This window comes from Scleropages formosus, chromosome 8 (genome assembly GCF_900964775.1).
Source record: "Scleropages formosus chromosome 8, fSclFor1.1, whole genome shotgun sequence".
In the NCBI taxonomy this organism is placed as follows: Eukaryota; Metazoa; Chordata; class Actinopteri; order Osteoglossiformes; family Osteoglossidae; genus Scleropages; species Scleropages formosus.
The window spans coordinates 28176582-28197124 of record NC_041813.1 but is presented as its reverse complement, the minus strand read 5'-3'; the positions used below and the strand labels follow the sequence as shown (position 1 = coordinate 28197124).

General features: G+C 43.8%; 1 protein-coding gene across 2 annotated transcripts; it reads left to right on the top strand.

The window, feature by feature from the left end:
* Positions 1-224: 224 nt before the first annotated feature.
* Positions 225-19887, top strand: col1a1a (collagen, type I, alpha 1a). 2 transcript variants are annotated; one of them, XM_018764678.2, is made up of 51 exons: positions 225-428; positions 2217-2405; positions 2716-2738; positions 3033-3068; positions 3523-3615; positions 3968-4039; positions 4541-4585; positions 4838-4891; positions 5210-5263; positions 5766-5819; positions 5946-5999; positions 6081-6134; positions 6225-6269; positions 6580-6633; positions 6888-6932; positions 7372-7425; positions 7928-8026; positions 8129-8173; positions 8267-8365; positions 8505-8558; positions 8838-8945; positions 9341-9394; positions 9563-9661; positions 9941-9994; positions 10339-10437; positions 10635-10688; positions 10969-11022; positions 11274-11327; positions 11458-11511; positions 11788-11832; positions 11937-12035; positions 12386-12493; positions 12616-12723; positions 13034-13087; positions 13436-13489; positions 13966-14073; positions 14424-14477; positions 14592-14645; positions 14825-14986; positions 15165-15272; positions 16006-16113; positions 16274-16327; positions 16493-16600; positions 16994-17047; positions 17191-17298; positions 17582-17635; positions 17822-17929; positions 18032-18314; positions 18458-18648; positions 18752-18994; positions 19331-19887. In XM_018764678.2, exons 1-51 carry the CDS (start codon positions 347-349, stop codon positions 19475-19477), a joined length of 4347 nt encoding a protein of 1448 aa, XP_018620194.1. In that variant the 5' UTR covers positions 225-346; the 3' UTR covers positions 19478-19887. The 2 variants fall into 2 exon arrangements, with proteins under 2 accessions (XP_018620194.1, XP_029110074.1); XM_029254241.1 differs by lacking the exons at positions 6225-6269; positions 6580-6633; positions 6888-6932; ... (2 more) ...; positions 8129-8173; positions 8267-8365 and having other exon boundaries at positions 6081-6129; positions 8527-8558.
* Positions 19888-20543: the final 656 nt, after the last annotated feature.

The following is a 20543-nucleotide window of genomic DNA, read 5'->3' as shown; positions in this document are numbered from 1 at the left end:
CCTTTACTCAACTGTTTTTTTTTTCCCTGCCCCAAATCCCCACCTTTTCAGTTTCTTGAGATTTGAATGGAAAAAAAAAAACTTCACCCCTAAAAAGTAAGGAAGGAGGGACTTTGGGAACATTAACATACATAAATGATGTGGTCCTCGCAGAAGCTCCCACCCACTGCACAACTGTGGAATATAAAAGTGGGCTCGAGGAGATAGTTGGGGCAGTAGGGAGTTTCTGCTGGGGTCTGGATTGGAGGTACGAAAAGACCGGACCCTCCCTTGTATGACTGGACTCTAAAGCAAGAAAGACCAACTTCCCCTCGCCTCAAAGAGTCTACATGTCTAATATTTAGACATGTTCAGCTTTGTGGATATTCGGTTAGCGCTGTTGCTCTCAGCAACAGTGCTTTTGGCCAGAGCTCAAGGCGAGGACGATGGTAAGTATAAGACTCTTTAAACGATTGCTAATATTGTGAAGTATTCTCAAAGTCTTGGGTCAGCGCTCCTCAGTGGCGCCTACAACTGGGGGGAAAGTGATTTCACATCAGCAAAAATGCTGGATGCTTCTTGAGCTCAGAGCATCTTTGGCCCCATTCGTTCACCCATTGATTCATTTACTTCCATGAAAAGTTGTCTCGCGCTGTTTCGCGCACTTCGCGGGGTTATTTGCGCCCTGCCTATTTGAAGGCGTGCTTTAAGAAAACTGCTTTCATTTTATTAAACACTTTATGCTGTTCGATACCCTCAAACTGGAGAAGAACAAAGAGAAGCAATTTTTTTGTTTTTTTTTTTTTTTTTGCCTGTGTCTTTTTTTTCTCTCTTCTCCTGAGTGGAAGGAAATGATTTGTGTGTAGGCTCTACTCGGGTTTTCCATTAATTTAAAGCCAAACACAGGAGGAGGTGAATTGCAAGCATGCAGTCAGTTTAACACAATGGAAAATGTGGCCTGTGGTCTTGATGATGCTGGAAGCGCATTGCAAAAAAATGAGTGCGCATCATTAAATACGGGCAGATTTAAAGATGATTTAAAGTGTTTTTAGTTATTTGGTTTTACATACATAATACCGTTAACGACTCGTTTCGGGAGGAAAGGGATCAACTAATTACAAAGGGGGAAAAAAGAGCATTACGTGAATTTAACTAGATCTTTAATAGTTCTGGATCATGAAGCACACCAGAAAAGAACGTGTTAGTAATTTTTAGACAATTGTCAATAATTACCGTATTTTTAACCTTTACTTGAGTCGTCTAGACGTCGTTACTCAGCTGCAGGAATTCCCGTACGGCGTCGCCACAGAGCCATAAATGTGGCTTATAGTGGCACCTTGTGGTGAAATGTCGAACTGCAGGGAATAAGTGATTTATTTCATGGAAGCCCCCTCTCCTGGCTCCCAGCTCACCTCTAACCTTTTTTTTCATCATAATTGGAAACATATGTAGACTGCAGACTTTCCTGCACGGAAAAAGGCGGCCCGTGCCAACATTTCTGTTTTCAGTTATGTAAGAAAATAAACCTGACCACAAAGGACGTGGAACTTTTTTTTTTTCTTTTCTTTTCGCAGCTCATTTATGTGGAATTCTCCATCAAAGTTTTATAACTTCTAGGCTATGCTACTGCAGAGTTTAATATTAAAACACACCTTCTACCCATTTACATATATATGTTATATACTTACAGAAAACACCACTCAAATATTCTGTGGTGATATGATTTCTGTTAATAATGGGTTTCTCATTTGTTGAAGATCACATCACATTTTGAGAACTAAATAGACTTGATTATAAATAATTTCAGTTTTTTTTAAAGGTTTCTTTCCAAGAGCTACATTATTACAGAAGTGTTTTATTCTGACACTATAAATATGAAACAGGATCAATTAAGCAAATCATTTTTATGACTAAAAAGCACATAAAGGTGAGTCTGTTTTGCTAGTTTCTTTACCATGTGCAGTAACACAACATATTATTTAGCTGGTATCATGTGAAAATGCTGAGTGACGCCAGGTAGTTTTAAAAAAATTTTTAGTTTTCACAGTTTATTTTCCAAAGGCCTGATTGCTCACACGGCAAATGGTGGACAAAGGCCTCACAAGTTGCGACTTCAAGATTTACTCTGGTTAAAAGGTACAGCAGGAGGTCGACTTTGAGGGAAGACGATATATGTTGTTAAATTTTGTTTTCCTGCTTTTTTTTTTTTTTTTTTAAAATATCTGCCCTGCTCACAGACACAACTGGCAGCTGTACATTCAAGAGCCAAGTGTATAACGACAAAGATGTATGGAAACCTGAGCCCTGCCAGATCTGCGTGTGCGATAGCGGCAACGTCATGTGCGATGATGTGATTTGTGAAGACACATCTGACTGCCCCAATCCAGAAATCCCACTAGGCGAATGCTGCCCAATCTGCCCTGATGGTATATTTTACATCTTCTTTATAACAACCCCATGGATTAAAGTTAATAATGCCGACCAGTTATTTGCGGTGTTGTAACCACGGCAAATGAAACCATTCTTCAGGCACTCAGCCTTTGAATCAGAAGAGGTCTAGGCCTTTTATGTGGCTTGGTAGCCTTCAAAAGAAGGAAGGAACTCTAACCATACGTAACAGTAACTGGAAAATAAGGCATATTTCTACTACCTTCTCTCAAAATATAATAATTGCTTTTCAAACAAAATTGCTTTTGCTCAGATAATGAAGTATTACAACTTTCTCTTTTTCCTTAGGTCCCCAAGAGCCCATGGTTGAGGTAGTTATCATTGTCAATTATTTAACCTTCTATTGCCTTTCAATATTTAATGATGCATCTGAAGTCATTTCTACATTATATTTTGTGAAAAATATTATTTCCTTCCACATATTTAAAGCATGTAGCAAATCCATACCAGGGCACATCATACGATGTAATACAATATAAGACAATCACATATCTTACAATATAATATAGCACAAAGAATGAAAATGAATAAGCTTTGCACCCATGTAGTCACAACTGAATAACATTTGTAGCAAACTACATGATGATGTTTTTTATCCCTCATAGGGACCCAAGGGTGACCGTGGACCCAAGGGAGAAAGGGTGAGTTACACATTTTACTTTACGTGCCAATTAAGACAAGAATATTCTACATTTTTTGGATTAGGTATTACAGAATGATGTGAGTTGCTGTCACCATGATCTCTCATTGAGCTTTTTCTTTTGTTGAATATAGAAAGGTTGTTTCAGGTCTTCTATCAGAGACAAAACCTTTTAATCTTGTTACTAAGGGTATGCAGCAGATAGGCTCTGCCCAAAAATATTTTTTTCATTGAGAATTTTCTAACTTGAGCCAAACTTTTGTGCATATTTTTTTTAATTTTAACTGATTTAGATTAAATACTGATTTTGTTCAGAGTCAGATGAAGTTTGATTACAGCTAAGAGACATGTATGAACAGTATGACTGTGTTTCATAATGCAAGTTACAATAACTGGGCTGTACAATTAATTGTGGTTCTTAGTAAAAGCCTTGGTCCACTTGTACAATTTCATAGGGTCTTCCTGGGCCTCCTGGTAATGATGGCATTCCTGGCCAGCCTGGTCTTCCAGGCCCCCCTGGCCCACCTGGACCCCCCGGTCTTGGCGGAGTAAGTATCACAGCCCAGAAACACAAGAAAATGCCCTACAGGTTAAATCTCCAGATCAATTTATTTATACGACTTGGGTATCGATACTTGGTCTTGAATGGAATCTGTTTCAGCACTGAGAGTGTGGACAGCGCTCATAGATTCTGCACTTTTGTGTGGCCTGATAAGTTATTAATTCATAGCCCAAAACATCACCAGAAAGTGTGGTGTAAGTTGCCCCTGTTCATCCAAGGGAAGACCTTTCATGTCAAACTTCATCCTAAGGCACGGTCCTTCATCGTGTGGTCACCTCACCTTACCGATTCCAGTTAAAGCCGACCAGACACTGACGTTCTTCTCCTTCCCGCTACAGAACTTTTCTCCCCAAATGTCTCTGGGATACGACGAGAAATCTGCCGGCGCAATCGCTGTCCCCGGCCCAATGGTAAGGGTGTCCCGCTTGTCTCTCCATATGGCAAATTTATTCCTTAAGTACTGGGAATTACTCCAGCTTCTGACCATTCGTAAAGCCTGACGCCTAGATACGAGCCATTAAATCTTCTGCGGATCTGGGCTTTAACAACCGATGACAGGCCACTGACAGACTAAGAACAGTTTCTCACCAACAGTGCAGCCGTGGGATGCAATAAACTCCCCGCATACATGTATAGCGTTCAGTGTCGGTAAATTGTTTCCTTTACACCCAAGTGTTCTGCACATTTAGGCCGATGGAAACAGAGGCCTTAAAAATATATAACCTTCTTGAAAATATGTACACTTCAAATTTGAGAAGATCCTTTTCTGAGTTTTTAGTTATCGGATGCACGTACATCTAACAAAAAATGTGTTTTTGTAAATAAATTTAGGCTCTGCAATGAATGATGATCTTCTGTGACATGGTCAAGTGATGAATGTTGCATTAAACCCTCACTTTTCCATCTGATAGGGTCCGATGGGTCCCCGCGGTCCTCCTGGCCCCCCTGGTCCTAGCGTAAGTGTCACACTTTATTTAATCAGGCTGACACCTTTTTCAGTCAAGCCCACAGTTGCTACTCTCTGCATTTTTCATTATACAAAAGTAGATACTAGAAATAAGCCATTCAGCCAAATTAGAAATTACTCATCAAAAAAGCACAAGTTTTAAATCTCATGTGTTCCAGGTATTTTTTGTATCAAAACTGGATGTCTGTCATTTTTTTTATCATAACTGTATGTCTCTAATCTGTTCTTTATCATTTCTTAGGGACCCCAAGGTTTCACTGGCCCCCCTGGTGAGCCTGGTGAGGCTGGTTCCGCAGTGAGTATCATTTCCAGACTTTTTTTAAACCCATTTTGGGACCTCTGTGCTGTGTATTGCATGTCTACTCAGCAAAAACCTCTATAAATCCCACCAGCTCATAATTCCATTAAAACTGATATCATGTTGCAAGATGCTGTCAGATGCAGTCGTTAAATGGCAAAGCGGTTTTGTTAGTGTCATTGTGGACAGCTCAAAGCTTTAAAGTATCTAAAGTGTGCGATATCTCAGTTTATCTGGTGGATCGATCATTTGTATAGTAAAATACTTTATACGCGCTCGCACGTGCACACTCGCTCACCTATTTGTCACCTGTAGGGTCCTATGGGTCCCCGTGGTGCAGCTGGCCCTCCCGGCAAGAACGGAGAAGATGTAAGTTATTAAAGCGAATCATCTGTTGAATTTCCATCGTCCCCCCGATGTTTCAAATTTTATTGCCATTGGAAAGGCTGCCCAATAATATGCGCCCTGAGCAACGTGACCTCCAAGCTTCCATGTTTAAGTATCTGTGGGCTCGTTGATGTGACTTCTTGAGATTCTTCTGTCAGCTCCTAAATTTGGCACATTACTTTTTAAATGGGGAACATCACATATACATCCACTGATGTTTTTGCTGATTGCCATCATAGTGTAGTTCAAACGCATACCACACATCTACTCGTTGACTCCAATGGGATAGGATAGTAAACAGCTATGAAATCAATCCATGTTAAAAAGCTGATTTATAATTCAACGTATAACACGTGTGACTTTGCTGGATCTCCAACACGTATCTCCCAAGCCTCCTTCCTAGGCTCCCCCGCACCACTTGCCTTCCTCAGGCCTTTTCTCCTCCACAGTCTTCAACAAAAATATCTCTTTATGCTTCCATTAGGGTGAGTCTGGCAAGCCTGGTCGTCCTGGAGAGCGTGGCCCAACTGGCCCACAGGTGAGTTTCCACCTTGAAGCTCTGAGCTGGGTCCTGCATACTGGAGAATCCAAGACCCCAAAGGAACTTGGACCCATTCTTTCTGTTGAGCGGCTTTGAGATTCCTCCTGTCTCCTTCGTCCCCAGGGTGCCCGTGGATTCCCTGGAACTCCTGGTCTTCCCGGAATCAAGGGACACAGAGTAAGTGAAGACCCACACAAAATGTTTGTTCTAATCAGGTGCCAAAAACCCCTGTGACCTTTTCTGTGTGCTCCTCTCCAGGGCTTCAGTGGTCTAGATGGTGCTAAGGGAGACACTGGCCCTGCTGGACCAAAGGTATACACCAGATCATTTGGTTTTCACTTCTTTTCTCCATTGTATTTTGTTTGTTTGTACATTGTACAAACTCTTGCCTTCTCCCCACAGGGAGAGCCTGGTGCCCCTGGTGAGAACGGAACTCCCGGCGCAATGGTGAGTGCCTATTTTTACGTCTCCTTTTATCTTCTCGCAACCTTGGGATCTTGCAAAGATGTTCACCGGCAGTGTTTTATTCATTCCCGTGTCCTCAGTTACATAATCCCTCTTTTACTTTAATTTTTACTGGATTTCGATGTCAAAATATTTACTTGAGGGAAAAATTTAAGTTTTGGGACAGTGACAGGGTAATAGGGTCCAAATGTACTCCGCTGGGATTTACTGGGAGCAAACATAATCCTGTACATAAAGCCTGCAATGGTACAGAGCCCCCCAACATCCCTTCTCCTTCTTAATCTCCTTCCAGGGTCCTCGTGGTCTCCCCGGTGAGAGAGGCCGTGCTGGTGCCAATGGCGCTGCTGTAAGTAACCATGGTGGCTGACTTTCCTCTCATCCATACTGCACATGCAGACTGATGTTAAATTATTACATTTAGAATCATTTTTCCTTGTGTAAACTATTTGATTTACACTATTGTCATGGCACTTGTACCCAGGTAGTACAAAACACTGTTTTTACTACGGAAGTGGTGCAAGGGCTGTACGTGGTGGGTGATTTGAACAGGGATTTGTTTTACCTTAATTGACCATCCTCCTTCTTTCTTTCCCCGAAAAGGGTGCTCGTGGCAATGACGGTGCAGTTGGCGCTGCCGGACCTCCTGTAAGTTCCTCCATGCATCGTTTGCACTGACTCAATCAATAAAAGAGGATAAGGCTTCATTACAACCCAAGTGGCCGCAGGACACTAAAGATAAAATGACTCATTAGTCATAGCATCATCACATCCACAGTAAGAAAGGCTCGTTGCCTGTCATCAATTTGAAATGAAGATGGAAGACAGAGGAAACAAGTTGCAATTTTTTAAACTTTTTATTCACATATAAGAATAGCTATATTAAAGCAGGGCTACTTCAGTCTGAATAAATAAATCATTTTGCCACACGCAAATGTAAGTCTTTGGGTGCATATCGTCTGTTTGGATAATCACAGTGGCAAAGAGTCAGGGTTGGCATTTCACAAGCACAATTTGGATTTCTTACCTGAGCTGAAGTCTCTTTTCAGAATTCTGAGGTCATCATTGACCCTTCTTTGTCTTTCAGGGCCCCACTGGTCCTGCTGGTCCCCCTGGATTCCCTGGTGCTCCTGGAGCCAAGGTAAACGACGTTGTACCTGTATACTCCGGAGGCACATAGCTCACCTGCAGGAGGTGACATTGCACCAGACCATTAGCGTAGTGGCACGGCGTTCCGCAATTCCATAAACCAGAGGATGTTTGGTCAGAATGAATCACGTACAATGTTGTGCACAGCTATTTGAATCTGAAGAGGCTGCTCCTCAATCAGCGATTCACTGCCTTACCAAGGTTATTAAAATAGCAACTATGACGCAAAGGTGCATTAAAGATATAGGAAAAGAAGCAGTGAATTAGTAAAGAACCAGTTGGAAAAAAATTAGTTGTAGGTCCATCTAGGGTCATTAGCGTTTCAGCATTATTACCTAGTAATGTTATGCTACCGGCCTTTTTTCCTTTTTTCGTCATCACCTGTTCGAGGAGCACTGCGGCATTACAGATGAAAAAATAATAAGAGGTGCACGGTCAAGGAAACTGCTCTCGTGGCTTCTGCTCTGAAAGTAACACCAATAAAACACCTACAGGGAGAGGCCGGCCCTCAGGGAAGCCGTGGAGCTGAGGGAGCACAAGGAGCTCGTGGTGAGCCCGGCAACCCTGGACCTGCTGGACCTGCTGGTCCTGCTGTGAGTGCACGCTTCACGTTTACATGAAAGCCACTGCCAAAAGTCCACTCTGTGGTCTGTGTCCAATTGCTAACCAGTCTTTAACTGGATCTCCCAATACAGGGCAACCCTGGAACTGATGGTGCCTCTGGTCCTAAGGGTGCCCCTGTAAGTAAGACCTTGATGTTCTGATGAGCAGTTACTGAATCTTCTTTCACCTTCTCTGGATTATGATAACGAGACTTCTGCCTGCTCCTGTAGGGTGCTGCTGGAATTGCTGGTGCCCCCGGATTCCCTGGACCCCGTGGTCCCTCCGGACCTCAGGGTGCTGCTGGTGCTCCTGGCCCTAAGGGTAACACTGTGAGTAGTTACCAGTACATCTTATGTCTTTTTGTGTTTTAATAATTGTGAAAAAAAGCAAATCGTTGCGTTAGGGGCAGTGAGGAAGTACTTGATGTGACATTTTTCTTTTGACACTCTTCTGTTTTCTCCATCGCAGGGTGAGGCTGGTGCTCCTGGTGCCAAAGGAGAGGCTGGTGCCAAGGGAGAGTCTGTAAGCTGATGTTTTGCCTTGACGCTCATCATTCAAAACAATATATCTGTCATGTTTCAATGTACAATTCGAAGCCAGAACAGTACGTGGCACCTCCACGACAGCTTTCTTTTAATACTGCCAACATTAAGAACGATTATAAATTGCATTCGCTGATATGAGAAACATTCATTTTTGGACCGTACTTTCAAATACAGACAGGAGTTTAGCACAAAAGTCACGATTTTGATGACATCATTCAGTGGCATTGCTGACCACATCTCTCATGTCCTTGCCCAGGGTCCTGCTGGTATCCAAGGCCCACCTGGCCCTGCTGGGGAGGAAGGCAAGCGTGGCCCCCGTGGTGAGCCTGGTGCTGCCGGAGCTCGCGGACCCCCCGGAGAGCGTGTACGTCTGTCCTTCTGGCCCTCTGCAATTACTTCGCCCCAGATTTGCGAAGAAAAACAATTAAAAACTCAATTACTAAACTCAAATACTCAAGAAGTCGTAGTTTAACAGCAGACAATAAGATTAACAGGCTTGCTCGTTGTTGCCTCTTTGAAAACAGGTCGAATCAGAATTATGGAATAGAGTTTAAATACAAATGAAGTATGGTATCGTCATTCCCTGTTGACAATGCAGCTTTGATATAGCAGGTTTTAACCAACTGTTGAACCCTCTTCTTTACTAGCATGAGAAGAGCACATCCAGGGGAAATTTTCCAAGAAAAAGTTTAAATCCTCTCATCAAGGTTACTGTATCACAAGTGTGTGATGTCTATGAATGTTTGCCTTCATCAATAGGGTGCCCCTGGAGCCCGTGGTTTCCCCGGTTCTGATGGAGGTGCTGGCCCCAAGGTTAGTTTGTATACATTCACTTCATCTCAAGAAGAATCCAAACCCTTCTACAGGTCAACACTATGTTATGGTGAACATCCCATAAATGAGTCATGTTTAGCACACCTAGTTCTGAGTAGAGCTGCTGTCCTTGGTGCTGACATGGTATATCTCTGCGTGCCGCTCTAGGGTGCCCCTGGTGAGCGTGGTGGTGTTGGCTCCGTCGGCCCTAAGGGTGCTACTGGTGAGCCCGGACGCAACGGTGAGCCTGGCTTGCCAGGATCAAAGGTAAAGGACCCACTAGTCTCTCATTTTGATTTGTGGTGGAGAAAGTTGCAGGAGGTGCTCTTGTACATCCCTTTACCAAGCAGTTAATTTTCTGTGTGTACAGAGCTCTAGTGCTTCAAATGATTTCAATAAGTGGCAATATATAATAAGCATGTATTTTTTTTGTTTAGTTTATCTGATTTGTCTTCGCAAAAGCTGTTTAGAGAAAAATGTATCTGCATGGGACAGATGGCCTTGTGATTGTTGTATCTGACCAGTACCAATGCTTCTCCATCCTAGGGTATGACTGGTAGCCCCGGTAGCCCTGGTCCTGACGGCAAGACTGGAGCTCCAGTGAGTAATGGATACCTCACCTCTCTGCCCTGATTTAGAATATCTACTGTAGCAAAGCTCCCTGTGCTCCGTAGAGCTATGTTCTCAGCATAGTATAGGTACCATGGCTATGTTAAGTATAGAAATACAAAAAGTAAACATGATGATGATTTCGGATGTTTCCGCTTGAAGTTTATCAACCGTAGATACATTTGTACACAGAAGTATCACCGTTAGTCAGAGCTGACCGACGACGAATGGCCAGTATTTACATTTTCATTCTGAGTATGCTTGCAGAATAAATGCGAGTAGCTTTACTAAGCCAATGTCCAGCCATCTGAAAGACTTCTTACGGCATCTGACAGGGCCCCGCTGGACAAGACGGCCGCCCTGGACCCCCTGGCCCCGTTGGAGCCAGAGGTCAGCCAGGAGTCATGGGATTCCCTGGACCTAAGGGTGCTGCTGTAAGTACCTGCCCTGCAGTAGTGTGACACGAAAGGGTGTTATGATAAATGAAGTCACTCGGGCTGATCCCGTCGCTGACTCACTCCAACACGGACTGACCCGCATCGGCTCAGAGGGATGCAGCGCACCTCCAGCTGTCAGGTGTGATCAATGTAATCAGCTGTGGGCCTGATCAGTTTACTCCCTTCTCTCCCAGGGTGAAGCTGGAAAGTCTGGTGAGAGAGGTGTCATGGGACCCGTTGGCCCTGTTGTAAGTATCCGAGTTAAAGTCTCATCCTGCATGGGTTGCCTCTGGTCTGCGAGACCATTGTAAGGCCACGCGTCAACAGTACACGGAAAGACCTCGTCAAAAAGCAAATGTTTCGATCGGCGCATGGACTGAAAATTATGAAAAGCGATTTTACATCAGGACTATAGACAACAGTTATAAATGGAAATAAACCGGAACAAAAAATTCTCTGTTAAAGACAATTCGGTAAAACTATGGTCATCACAATTGTTTAAGCAAAAATATTTTTACCTCTCTACAGGGTGCTCCTGGCAAAGATGGTGACGTTGGTGCTCCTGGTGCCCCTGGACCTGCTGTAAGTGCAATACAAGATATCTAGAACGTGTCCAGTGACACCTACCGTAAAGCAGATTTTAAAACATATGCATTTTGTTGCAAGAAATGGTGTCTCTTCACGATACTGTAGAGTAATATGTATTGTGTCACTGGTGTTTATGGTAATAACTCTCACTTGAACAGTAATTGACTAATGCAATTCACCACCTTTGCTTTTCAGATGTTTGTTGTTGTTGTTTCCTAATGTGTTGTTTTTAATTCATCTTTTAGGGACCTGCTGGTGAGAGAGGCGAGCAGGGACCTGGTGGTCCTCCTGGATTCCAGGTAATTTTTTTTTCTTTTTTTTTTTATTTCATCAGCCAATGAATATGTCCAGAGAGTGGTACCAACCTGAGAGCTCTGATCCTATTCCAATTACAGACCTTAACCTCGATTTCTCCTATTTCTGTCACAGGGTCTGCCCGGACCTCAAGGTGCAAGCGGTGAGCCCGGCAAGGCTGGCGAACAGGTAAGTCCAAGAGTCTATAGCAGCGTGCAAGTAATAAAGCCGCTCTTAAAATTTAAATTTAAAAATGGACAACCATAATTACAATCTAATACTAAACTAAAAGAGCATAAAGTATGTTGGACTACTACATAGTCTGTGATAATGCTAGTAGATTAATGGAATTTAGTCACTGGATAAAGTCCAACAGACCATTCAAAACTGCAGTGTCCATTACAACTTTAGGATGAAGCATCATTTACTAAACAATGCCATTAACCTCTCTCCTTCCTCTTTCAGGGTATCCCTGGTGAGGCTGGACTGCCTGGACCTGCTGGATCCAGAGTAAGATAGCATGATTAAGACTTGCAGCTGGCATCTGCACTTCCCTTCACATAGATGTGCCCCCCATGCTAACGTCCCTCTGCTTTTGCCCTTGCTCCACCCAGGGGGAAAGAGGTTTCCCTGGTGAGCGCGGTGCCCCTGGCCCCGTTGGCCCTGTTGGTGCTCGTGGCTCTCCTGGTGCTTCTGGTAACGATGGTGCTAAGGTAAGAAATGAAGCATTTGTGACTGTGGACTCAGTGTTATTTTGTTTCGGTGTCACCTTGTCTTGGGCTGTGGCACTTCGTATATTTCGGTTTCAAACTTTAGCCATGGACTCCGGAGAAATCAAACGTCCAGATTTTTCACTTTATGACAAATTTCATCATTTGATCAGCATCTTTAGTCAATGTCTTTGCACTTAGATCTGATGGAGGAAAAGGACTAAGACTATTTCACTGTTCTACATTCAACTTGTGCCATAAGTTATTTAAAATTATGCACTAATGTTTATTGTCTGCCATTCCCTCTCTCTTATTGCGTCCCTCACTTTGCATCTCTCTTGCGCTGTCTCCAGGGAGAGGCCGGTGCCCCAGGTGCCCCAGGTGCCCAGGGTCCCCCAGGCCTCCAGGGAATGCCCGGCGAGCGCGGTGCTGCTGGTCTGCCAGGTCTCAAGGGTGATCGAGTAAGTGGTGATGCACATGTTCACATGTTCAAGCACACTAGCAGATACACACATACACACCTTCGAGCAGTGACTACTCTTGTACACAAACTTTAACATGCTCACCTCGCGTTTCCTTTCAGGGTGACACTGGCGCCAAGGGTGCTGATGGTTCCCCTGGCAAGGATGGCATTCGGGGTATGACTGGTCCAATTGGTCCTCCTGGCCCTGCTGGTGCTGCTGGAGACAAGGTAATATTTCCCAATACTAAAAAGGAAAGATATTGAGGAATACAAAGAATTCTATTTAGTTCCAAAAAAAAGCAAAAATGCAGGGACTGATATGCCAGGGACTAGAAACACATGAGTCAAATTAAGTGGTCATGCAAATTAAATGCAGGAATGTAGTCTCTTAAACGACTCCAAGCACACATAGAATATTTCTAAATAACTTTTCACAGCGGATTTAGTTACCAGTTAGCCTTGAGATATTTTAAAGGTATTTTATACTGAATCTGTTTCATTTGAACTCAGCCTCTTTTTTTCTGTCCACTGTGTCTAGGGTGAGACTGGCCCTGCTGGTCCCATTGGTCCTACCGGTGCACGCGGTGCCCCTGTGAGTATCTCTTCCATGCCCAGTCTCAATCAAAGCATGGCCCTAGATGTGGGCCTGAGGTCTAGACACAGTTGAATATCAGCAACTTGCTGAATGGATTTCTGCGGTAACACTGGCAGCGGGTTAACCATCAAGCTGTTGCATGTTTCTGATTAAAGCAACCATATCTCAGGAAGGGACTGCGGGAACCATGTGCAAGCAATTTTGCAAGTTAAAGCACATTATAAACACTGTGAGACTGAGAACACCCAACAATCAGGGCTCCCCCCCCCAGGTTATAGCTTTCGAGACTTAGTGACCCTGACATCTGACCCGTGACACATCTAACCATGTCATTCTCTCCCTCAGGGCGAGCGTGGTGAGGCTGGTGCTGCTGGACCCGCTGGATTTGCCGGACCTCCTGTAAGAAAAGAACTGAAATTCTAAGAATCTCAATCCGGTCTAAAAAGCAGCTCAAAAAAACCTTGGAATTTTCTACAAAGGGTATAAAAAACACATAAAGCTCTTCGATATGGAAGAACCAGCAGTGAAGTAGCATCTAAAAAGCTCAGGTCATCCGAAACTGAGTTCACCTTTATATTACAAAAGAATTATCATTAAATTCACTCAATAATTTTCACACACACACACACAGTAAATTTAATTTACTTTTTATAAGCATTTCATACTCTCCAGCACGGTCTTTAACGCGGTTTCGATTGATCTGGTATAACTATTTGCATCCGTATACGAGACTGACCGAGTCCAATGTGTTTGCATTAAATAGCAAACAATGTAAAAAATCTTTCTCGCGATGACCATATTTTCTTCAAAGGGCCAGAGGTCAGTGATGACTGTGTAAAGTTCCTCACCGTTTACCCTCCCCTCTCTTCCTTTAGGGTGCTGACGGCCAGCCTGGTGCTAAGGGAGAGGCTGGTGACAGCGGTGCCAAGGGTGATGCTGGTGCACCTGGCCCAGCTGGTCCTACTGGCGCTCCTGGACCTCAGGTGCTCTCCTGTTGACCTGCCACCTGCACTTCTTTCCCAGGACATGATCATATCTCCTGAAAGTCTGTTTTATAGCTCAATTGTACTGAAATTAGTGCACAGGAAGCAGCAAATAGCTGTTGCATCACTAAATGTTACCATGTTGCCGCGTGTAAATACACTTTCAAAGATATGTTATTCATGTATCGCCAATATATGTGAAGCATTTTGTGCTGTTGTGACTATTTTATGTTCCAATTTCTAATCTTAATGCAGCCTCACAAGCAGCAATCTGGCAAACAGCCTTAATGATGCCGTAGAATTACAGTTCCTTAACCGAGATCTAACGGTTTGTGCTCCGTTTCCGCCAGGGCCCAGTTGGCGCTACTGGAGCCAAGGGTGCTCGTGGTGCTGCAGGTCCTCCTGTAAGTTCTTATTCGGAGATATTTGAGATACAGCAAGAACAACTAAAAAGCAAATAACATTCCAGTGAAATGAGAGTGGTAGTAAGGTATTTATTTTTTTATCTCTCTCTGTAGGGTGCAACTGGTTTCCCTGGTGCTGCTGGTAGAGTTGGACCTCCTGGCCCCTCTGTAAGTACCGTCCTCTGTAGCCTCATCTACTTCAAAATCAAACTAGAGCTGTACTGTATACGTCTGACTAATATAAACCACATCAAACTCCAAAAAATTTCAGAAATATGCTGACAGAACACCACAGATGCATCACTGGACTTAAGAGTAACTAAGCCCTTTGCTTTTCTGCGGCTCAGGGTAACCCTGGACCACCCGGCCCTGCCGGAGCTCCTGGAAAGGAAGGACAGAAGGGTAACCGTGGTGAGACCGGCCCTGCCGGTCGTACTGGCGAAATCGGGCCCGCCGGACCTCCTGGCTCACCTGGTGAGAAGGGAGCTCCTGGTGCTGATGGTCCTTCTGTAAGTATTCGTAACCTTTCTTATTTTACATGTGATAGTGGCAGTTGGTAGAAAATCATAACTGCTATGCATGCCAGAAAGTAGTGACTTGAAAAGGCAAAAACATCTTAAAGGAACTGCGTTCTGCGCTGAGATGAAGCGCGCATCATGACGACGTGTGTCTCGTCCTCTCCCACAGGGTTCTTCTGGTATCCCTGGACCTCAGGGTATTGCCGGACAGCGTGGTATTGTGGGTCTTCCTGGACAGAGAGGCGAGCGTGGTTTCCCCGGTCTCCCCGGCCAATCTGTAAGTAATCGGCCCAACTAGACACTGCGACGATTCAAATGATTGCCTCTTCGGAAATCTCCGCAGAAAATTGAGAGAGTTCCGTAACCCCTAATTTAGTACAGGATCCGTATTTATAAAATTTTGGGTGCCGAGTCCAGTTCTTTCAACCTCCCTTTCTGAGCCATGACAAAAAAAAACCTCAAAATCTGGCCGATGTGTCCAGCCATGCAAGTTAGGAGTCTTTAGAGGTCAAGTCGGCTGGGCCTCATTGAACTACAAACTATGCGACGTCTGTAAAAGACAGCCCAGTATGGTGTACAGAAGGCGATCACCAGAGTTGAATGATGATTATCACTGAATAATGTTCAACTATCACACCTGTTTTACATGATGAGATACAGTACTGACCCGCGCGAAACTGTGCAAGAATCTCCTAAGTTACATTAAACCAAATTCGGTAGAGATGTCACTGTATATTTACTTGAAACACAGTTTCCATATTTATTTTTACTACTGCTTAGTTTCATTATTTTATTACTGCTCTTAAATGGCACAATATTGCCAGAAAATGATATACAATATATTATATGCCCCTTATATGTTTTTTATTATGAAAGGAAGGTATGAGCACTTCTTCATGGGTTTATGATTTTGATCATCAACATCAAACAAACAGAGAAAACTGTAAAGAATGAACAGATATCCTGTCTTTAAAGTAGAACTCAAGTCTGTATTTTGTTTTCATCACTAGGGTGAGCCTGGCAAACAGGGACCTGGTGGCCCCTCTGGTGAGCGTGGACCTCCTGGACCCATGGGACCCCCTGGACTTGCTGGTGCTCCCGGTGAACCTGGCCGTGAGGTGAGAGCTACACCGTAGTCTTTCTTCCTTTTTTTCCTCCACCTAATCAATCACTGTAGATTTTCAATGCCTACGTAGGTCGGCTCACTCTGCAAGGGAATGCGGTGTCATTTTAGGGCGATATTTAACGCTCATCTAATGTCACTTTCTTCTCCTGTAGGGTACTCCTGGTAACGAGGGTACTGCTGGTCGCGACGGTGCTGCTGGCCCCAAGGTAAAGCCTCACTCCACCATCTTCCAGATGGGTGCCATCACCTGTTGCTCATGTATCCAAAACTGCTGTGCTAAAGCAGTATTTGTCCAGTGAAGCAAAATTCTCAAAATTGGTTGAAACCATACAAAATGAATCTCACCTTTCTCCTCCCCTCCACTTCTGTAGGGAGACCGTGGTGAGACCGGTGCTGCTGGTGCTCCTGGTGCTCCTGGACCCCCTGGTGCTCCTGGCCCCGTTGGCCCTGCTGGAAAGACTGGTGATCGTGGTGAGACCGTAAGTGACCCGATCTTCAGGTCGCAGCTCTTTTTACCGAGCCAGGGAAACAGACTTGTCTTAATGAACAAATTTATTCTCAATGAGACTTCATCTGGATACAATAGATGATAAATAAGACAATTAATCAAAAATATAACGGAAGAACTGTTGCTGTCAGTTCAAGAAAAAAAACACCTCAAAAGGCTTTGAAGTACACAGGTGAGCAGAAGCATTTAAGTTTATCATGTTACTGAACACCGGTGAAATTGACAAGTGGTCCACTTTCAGTACTCAAGTAATTCTGCACCCTGAGCATCATAGATGTCCGTCTTCAGTTGAGAAATGACAGCATAAATAACTCCCATTGCTCGTTGTCTTAAATCTATCGTTGTGCCTCATTCTTTCCTTTAGGGCCCCGCTGGCCCCGCTGGACCCGCTGGCCCTTCTGGACCCCGTGGCCCTGCTGTAAGTCCACCTCAATATTTACATAAAATGTTTTATTTTGCCCTATTATTTCTTTGAAATCATACAGCGTATAACGGAGAAATACTTTCCATGTTAAGACAGTAGCAGCAACTGTTTGAACAAGTGTTTTCTTTTCACTCTAGGGACCCGCAGGCCCCCGTGGTGACAAGGGTGAGACCGGAGAAGCTGGTGAGAGAGGCATTAAGGGACACAGAGGCTTCACTGGTCTGCAGGGTCCACCTGGACCTTCTGTGAGTAGCCCAGCTGTGCCGAATGCACCACTGAAAACTAAGATTCCCACTGCTGTGGTTCTGATCTCTTTCACTAGATTAAATCACACCTGATCTGATGCTCTCCAGCAATACTGAAAAGTGCTGAAACATGTGTTCTAGAAAAAAAGTTGCTACTTGTCATCTTAATTTTGCCAGCTCTTGCCTTTATTGTACTACTGTACTGATCCCGATTGATACAGTTTACTACATTATGCACGTTAGAATCAGAAAACACATAATCATCGTATGTTTCTGCTGATAGGGCCCACCTGGAGACCATGGACCTGCTGGTGCTTCTGGCCCTGCTGGACCAAGAGTGAGTACAACTGCAATCGGTTTTATTCATATAATTACAGACCTTTGCACAATTACAGCAAAATCTTAGCTCTTTGATATGTTCTTGGTCAGGATGGTTAAATATAAAACTATTACACTGATGATTAAGCATTCTTCTTGGTGCCATCTCCTGGTGTACTTTGCTTAATGGTACCTCTCCTCTCAGGGTCCTGGTGGTCCTGCTGGGGCTGCTGGTAAAGATGGTGTGAATGGTCTGCCTGGACCTATTGGACCCCCTGGACCCCGTGGTCGTACTGGTGAAATTGGACCTGCTGTAAGTTGCCCATACTGACATGTGTTATTTAGACATAGAAAATGTTGCAGTGAATTAACCTTACTCTTTTACTGTCCTTCTCCCGCCCTGGCCACCAAATAGGGTCCTCCTGGACCTCCCGGACCTCCCGGACCACCTGGACCTCCTGGCGGTGGATTCGACATGGGCTTCATTGCTCAGCCTGCCCAGGAGAAGGCCCCAGATCCCTTCCGTCATTACCGTGCTGATGATGCTAACGTCATGCGTGACCGTGACCTCGAGGTGGACACCACCCTCAAGTCCCTGAGCCAGCAGATTGAGAGCATTATGAGCCCTGATGGCACCAGGAAGAACCCTGCCCGCACTTGCCGTGACCTGAAGATGTGCCACCCTGACTGGAAGAGCGGTGAGTGGATGTCTTTCAATGCCCTAAATTCTTTAAACACAGAAGCGGTCAGAAATGCTCAGAGAGACATTCGTAATTGTTGGTAACATTCACAATGCTCTGTATGATATTTGCCCGAACCATTTCTACCTTCCTTATCACAGGAGAGTACTGGATTGACCCTGACCAGGGCTGCTCTCAGGATGCCATCAAGGTCTACTGCAACATGGAGACTGGTGAGACTTGTGTCTACCCAACTCAGCCTGAGATACCCAAGAAGAACTGGTATACCAGCAAGAACACTAAGGAGAAGAAACACATCTGGTTCAGCGAGACAATGACTGATGGCTTCCAGGTGAGGGACAGAAGGATTTCGTAAGTGATAACATAGGATATGAAAACATTAGGGAATGTCTAATGAGAATAATGGTTTTGCTCTTCCCATACTTCCCTCTCAGTTTGAGTATGGTGGTGAAGACTCCAAGCTTGAGGATGTCAACATCCAACTGACCTTCCTGCGCTTGATGGCCACCGAAGCCTCTCAGAACATCACGTACCACTGCAAGAACAGCATCGCCTACATGGACCAGGAGGCCGGAAACCTCAAGAAGGCCCTGCTTCTGCAAGGCTCCAACGAAATTGAGATCAGAGCTGAGGGCAACAGCCGCTTCACATACAGTGTCACCGAGGACGGCTGCACGGTGAGTCTTTCCTCACTGTTCTCACTCCTTCTTTGTATCGTTTTACTATGATTCTCCGCATGAGGTCAGATGCAAGCTACCCCCAGCACTAGTATTAAACCTCGTTTTGGAGGAATGTCTGTACATAAATGCCAGTTGCAAGTGTACAGCCATAGATTACGCACCCAAATGCTGGTATATTACTATATTTAAGGGGAAAAAACTGTAACAAAAGATGGTGCAGAAACAGTTGATTATGGGTTAAAAAAAGAACTTGCAGAAATCATGAGAAAAAAGGGCAAATGTCATCTGGATAAAAATATGGAATCCTTATTTCTCCATTTTTTCTTCCCACAGTCACACACTGGCGCATGGGGCAAGACAGTCATTGACTACAAGACAACAAAAACATCCCGTCTGCCCATTATTGACATCGCTCCTATGGACGTTGGTGCACCCAGTCAGGAATTTGGCATTGAAGTTGGCCCAGTTTGCTTCTTGTAAAAAGAAATATGGACTTGAAATTGTTGATTTTTTTCTAGCAGTCGTCTCTCTAAAACCTTTCTATGCATTAAAAAAATCCTAAAGTTTCATTCGGCCACAAATGGTCCACTTGCTTAAAACTACATTTCTGAAGATGTGTGCTGTCAGTTTTTGAAAGAAAAAAAAAAAAAAAAATTGGGACCACTTTTTACCAACACCAACATCTTAAATCAAAGACATTCTAAAAGAATCATTTGTGTCGCCGACAACAAGAAAATAATATATACCTATAAAGTGTAAAATTCCCCTGGAGTTTTAAAAGAGAAAATCATGAAAAAGGTGACTTTTGCCGTTTTTCTTACCACTGTGGAAGGACAAAAACCAAATGCTTTGTACCGTTTACAGGTGTTAAATAAATTTGAAAAATGACAGTGAAGTGTCTTGTTGTTCTGCCCACAAGGAAAGTGATCGACAGGAAAAGTTTCCAAAAGTCACAAAGCGAATTCTACAGACAGGGGTTTTTCATTTTGAAATCGTATGGCTACCTCAGATTAAAAAAAAAATCCATATAATCCAGCGGTGGTAAACACCAGGGTTTCTTTTACAAAATAAAACAGTAAGCTGAAAAGCAAATAAACAGCTGTAAAAGGTGCTATTTCTTCATGAGGTCCTGTCGGTGGTGTATAATAAAAGTACTACCTTACAGTAATTTATTATTGTTACACATACTCACAGGACTTTTGGTGCTAAATTAATAAAATGGCTTTCTTTTGAAGGATAACAAATGTTGTTTTTTTGCTTTATAAAGTGTTGGTTACAGTTCTACGGCTGAAAAATCATTTCTGTTCATTTGAAGCATGCATCCTTGTCTGATGTAGATTAAGCAGGTGGATTTATTTTGGGTTTTATTTTGGGCCCCTTTTGCCACATTTTTAATTCCCCCCATCGCTGTCCTAGTTGTTTTGTGTTCTTCCCCAAAAAGGGTTTCTACAAATTAAAACAGGGAAAAAATTAAGTTTTAAAATTAGAAGAGAAACACACACTTTCAAGGGGAGGGAGATGGGAAAAAGAAGATCTGTACCTATTT

Bases quoted from the DNA above. Each gene is read 5' to 3' on its own strand.
- col1a1a (XM_018764678.2), top strand. From the start codon at position 347: ATGTTCAGCTTTGTGGATATTCGGTTAGCGCTGTTGCTCTCAGCAACA. The intron at 4,892-5,209 runs GTGAGTATCATT...TGTCACCTGTAG, and splicing joins CTGGTGAGGCTGGTTCCGCA to GGTCCTATGGGTCCCCGTGG. The intron at 9,662-9,940 runs GTAAAGGACCCA...TCTCCATCCTAG, and splicing joins CTGGCTTGCCAGGATCAAAG to GGTATGACTGGTAGCCCCGG.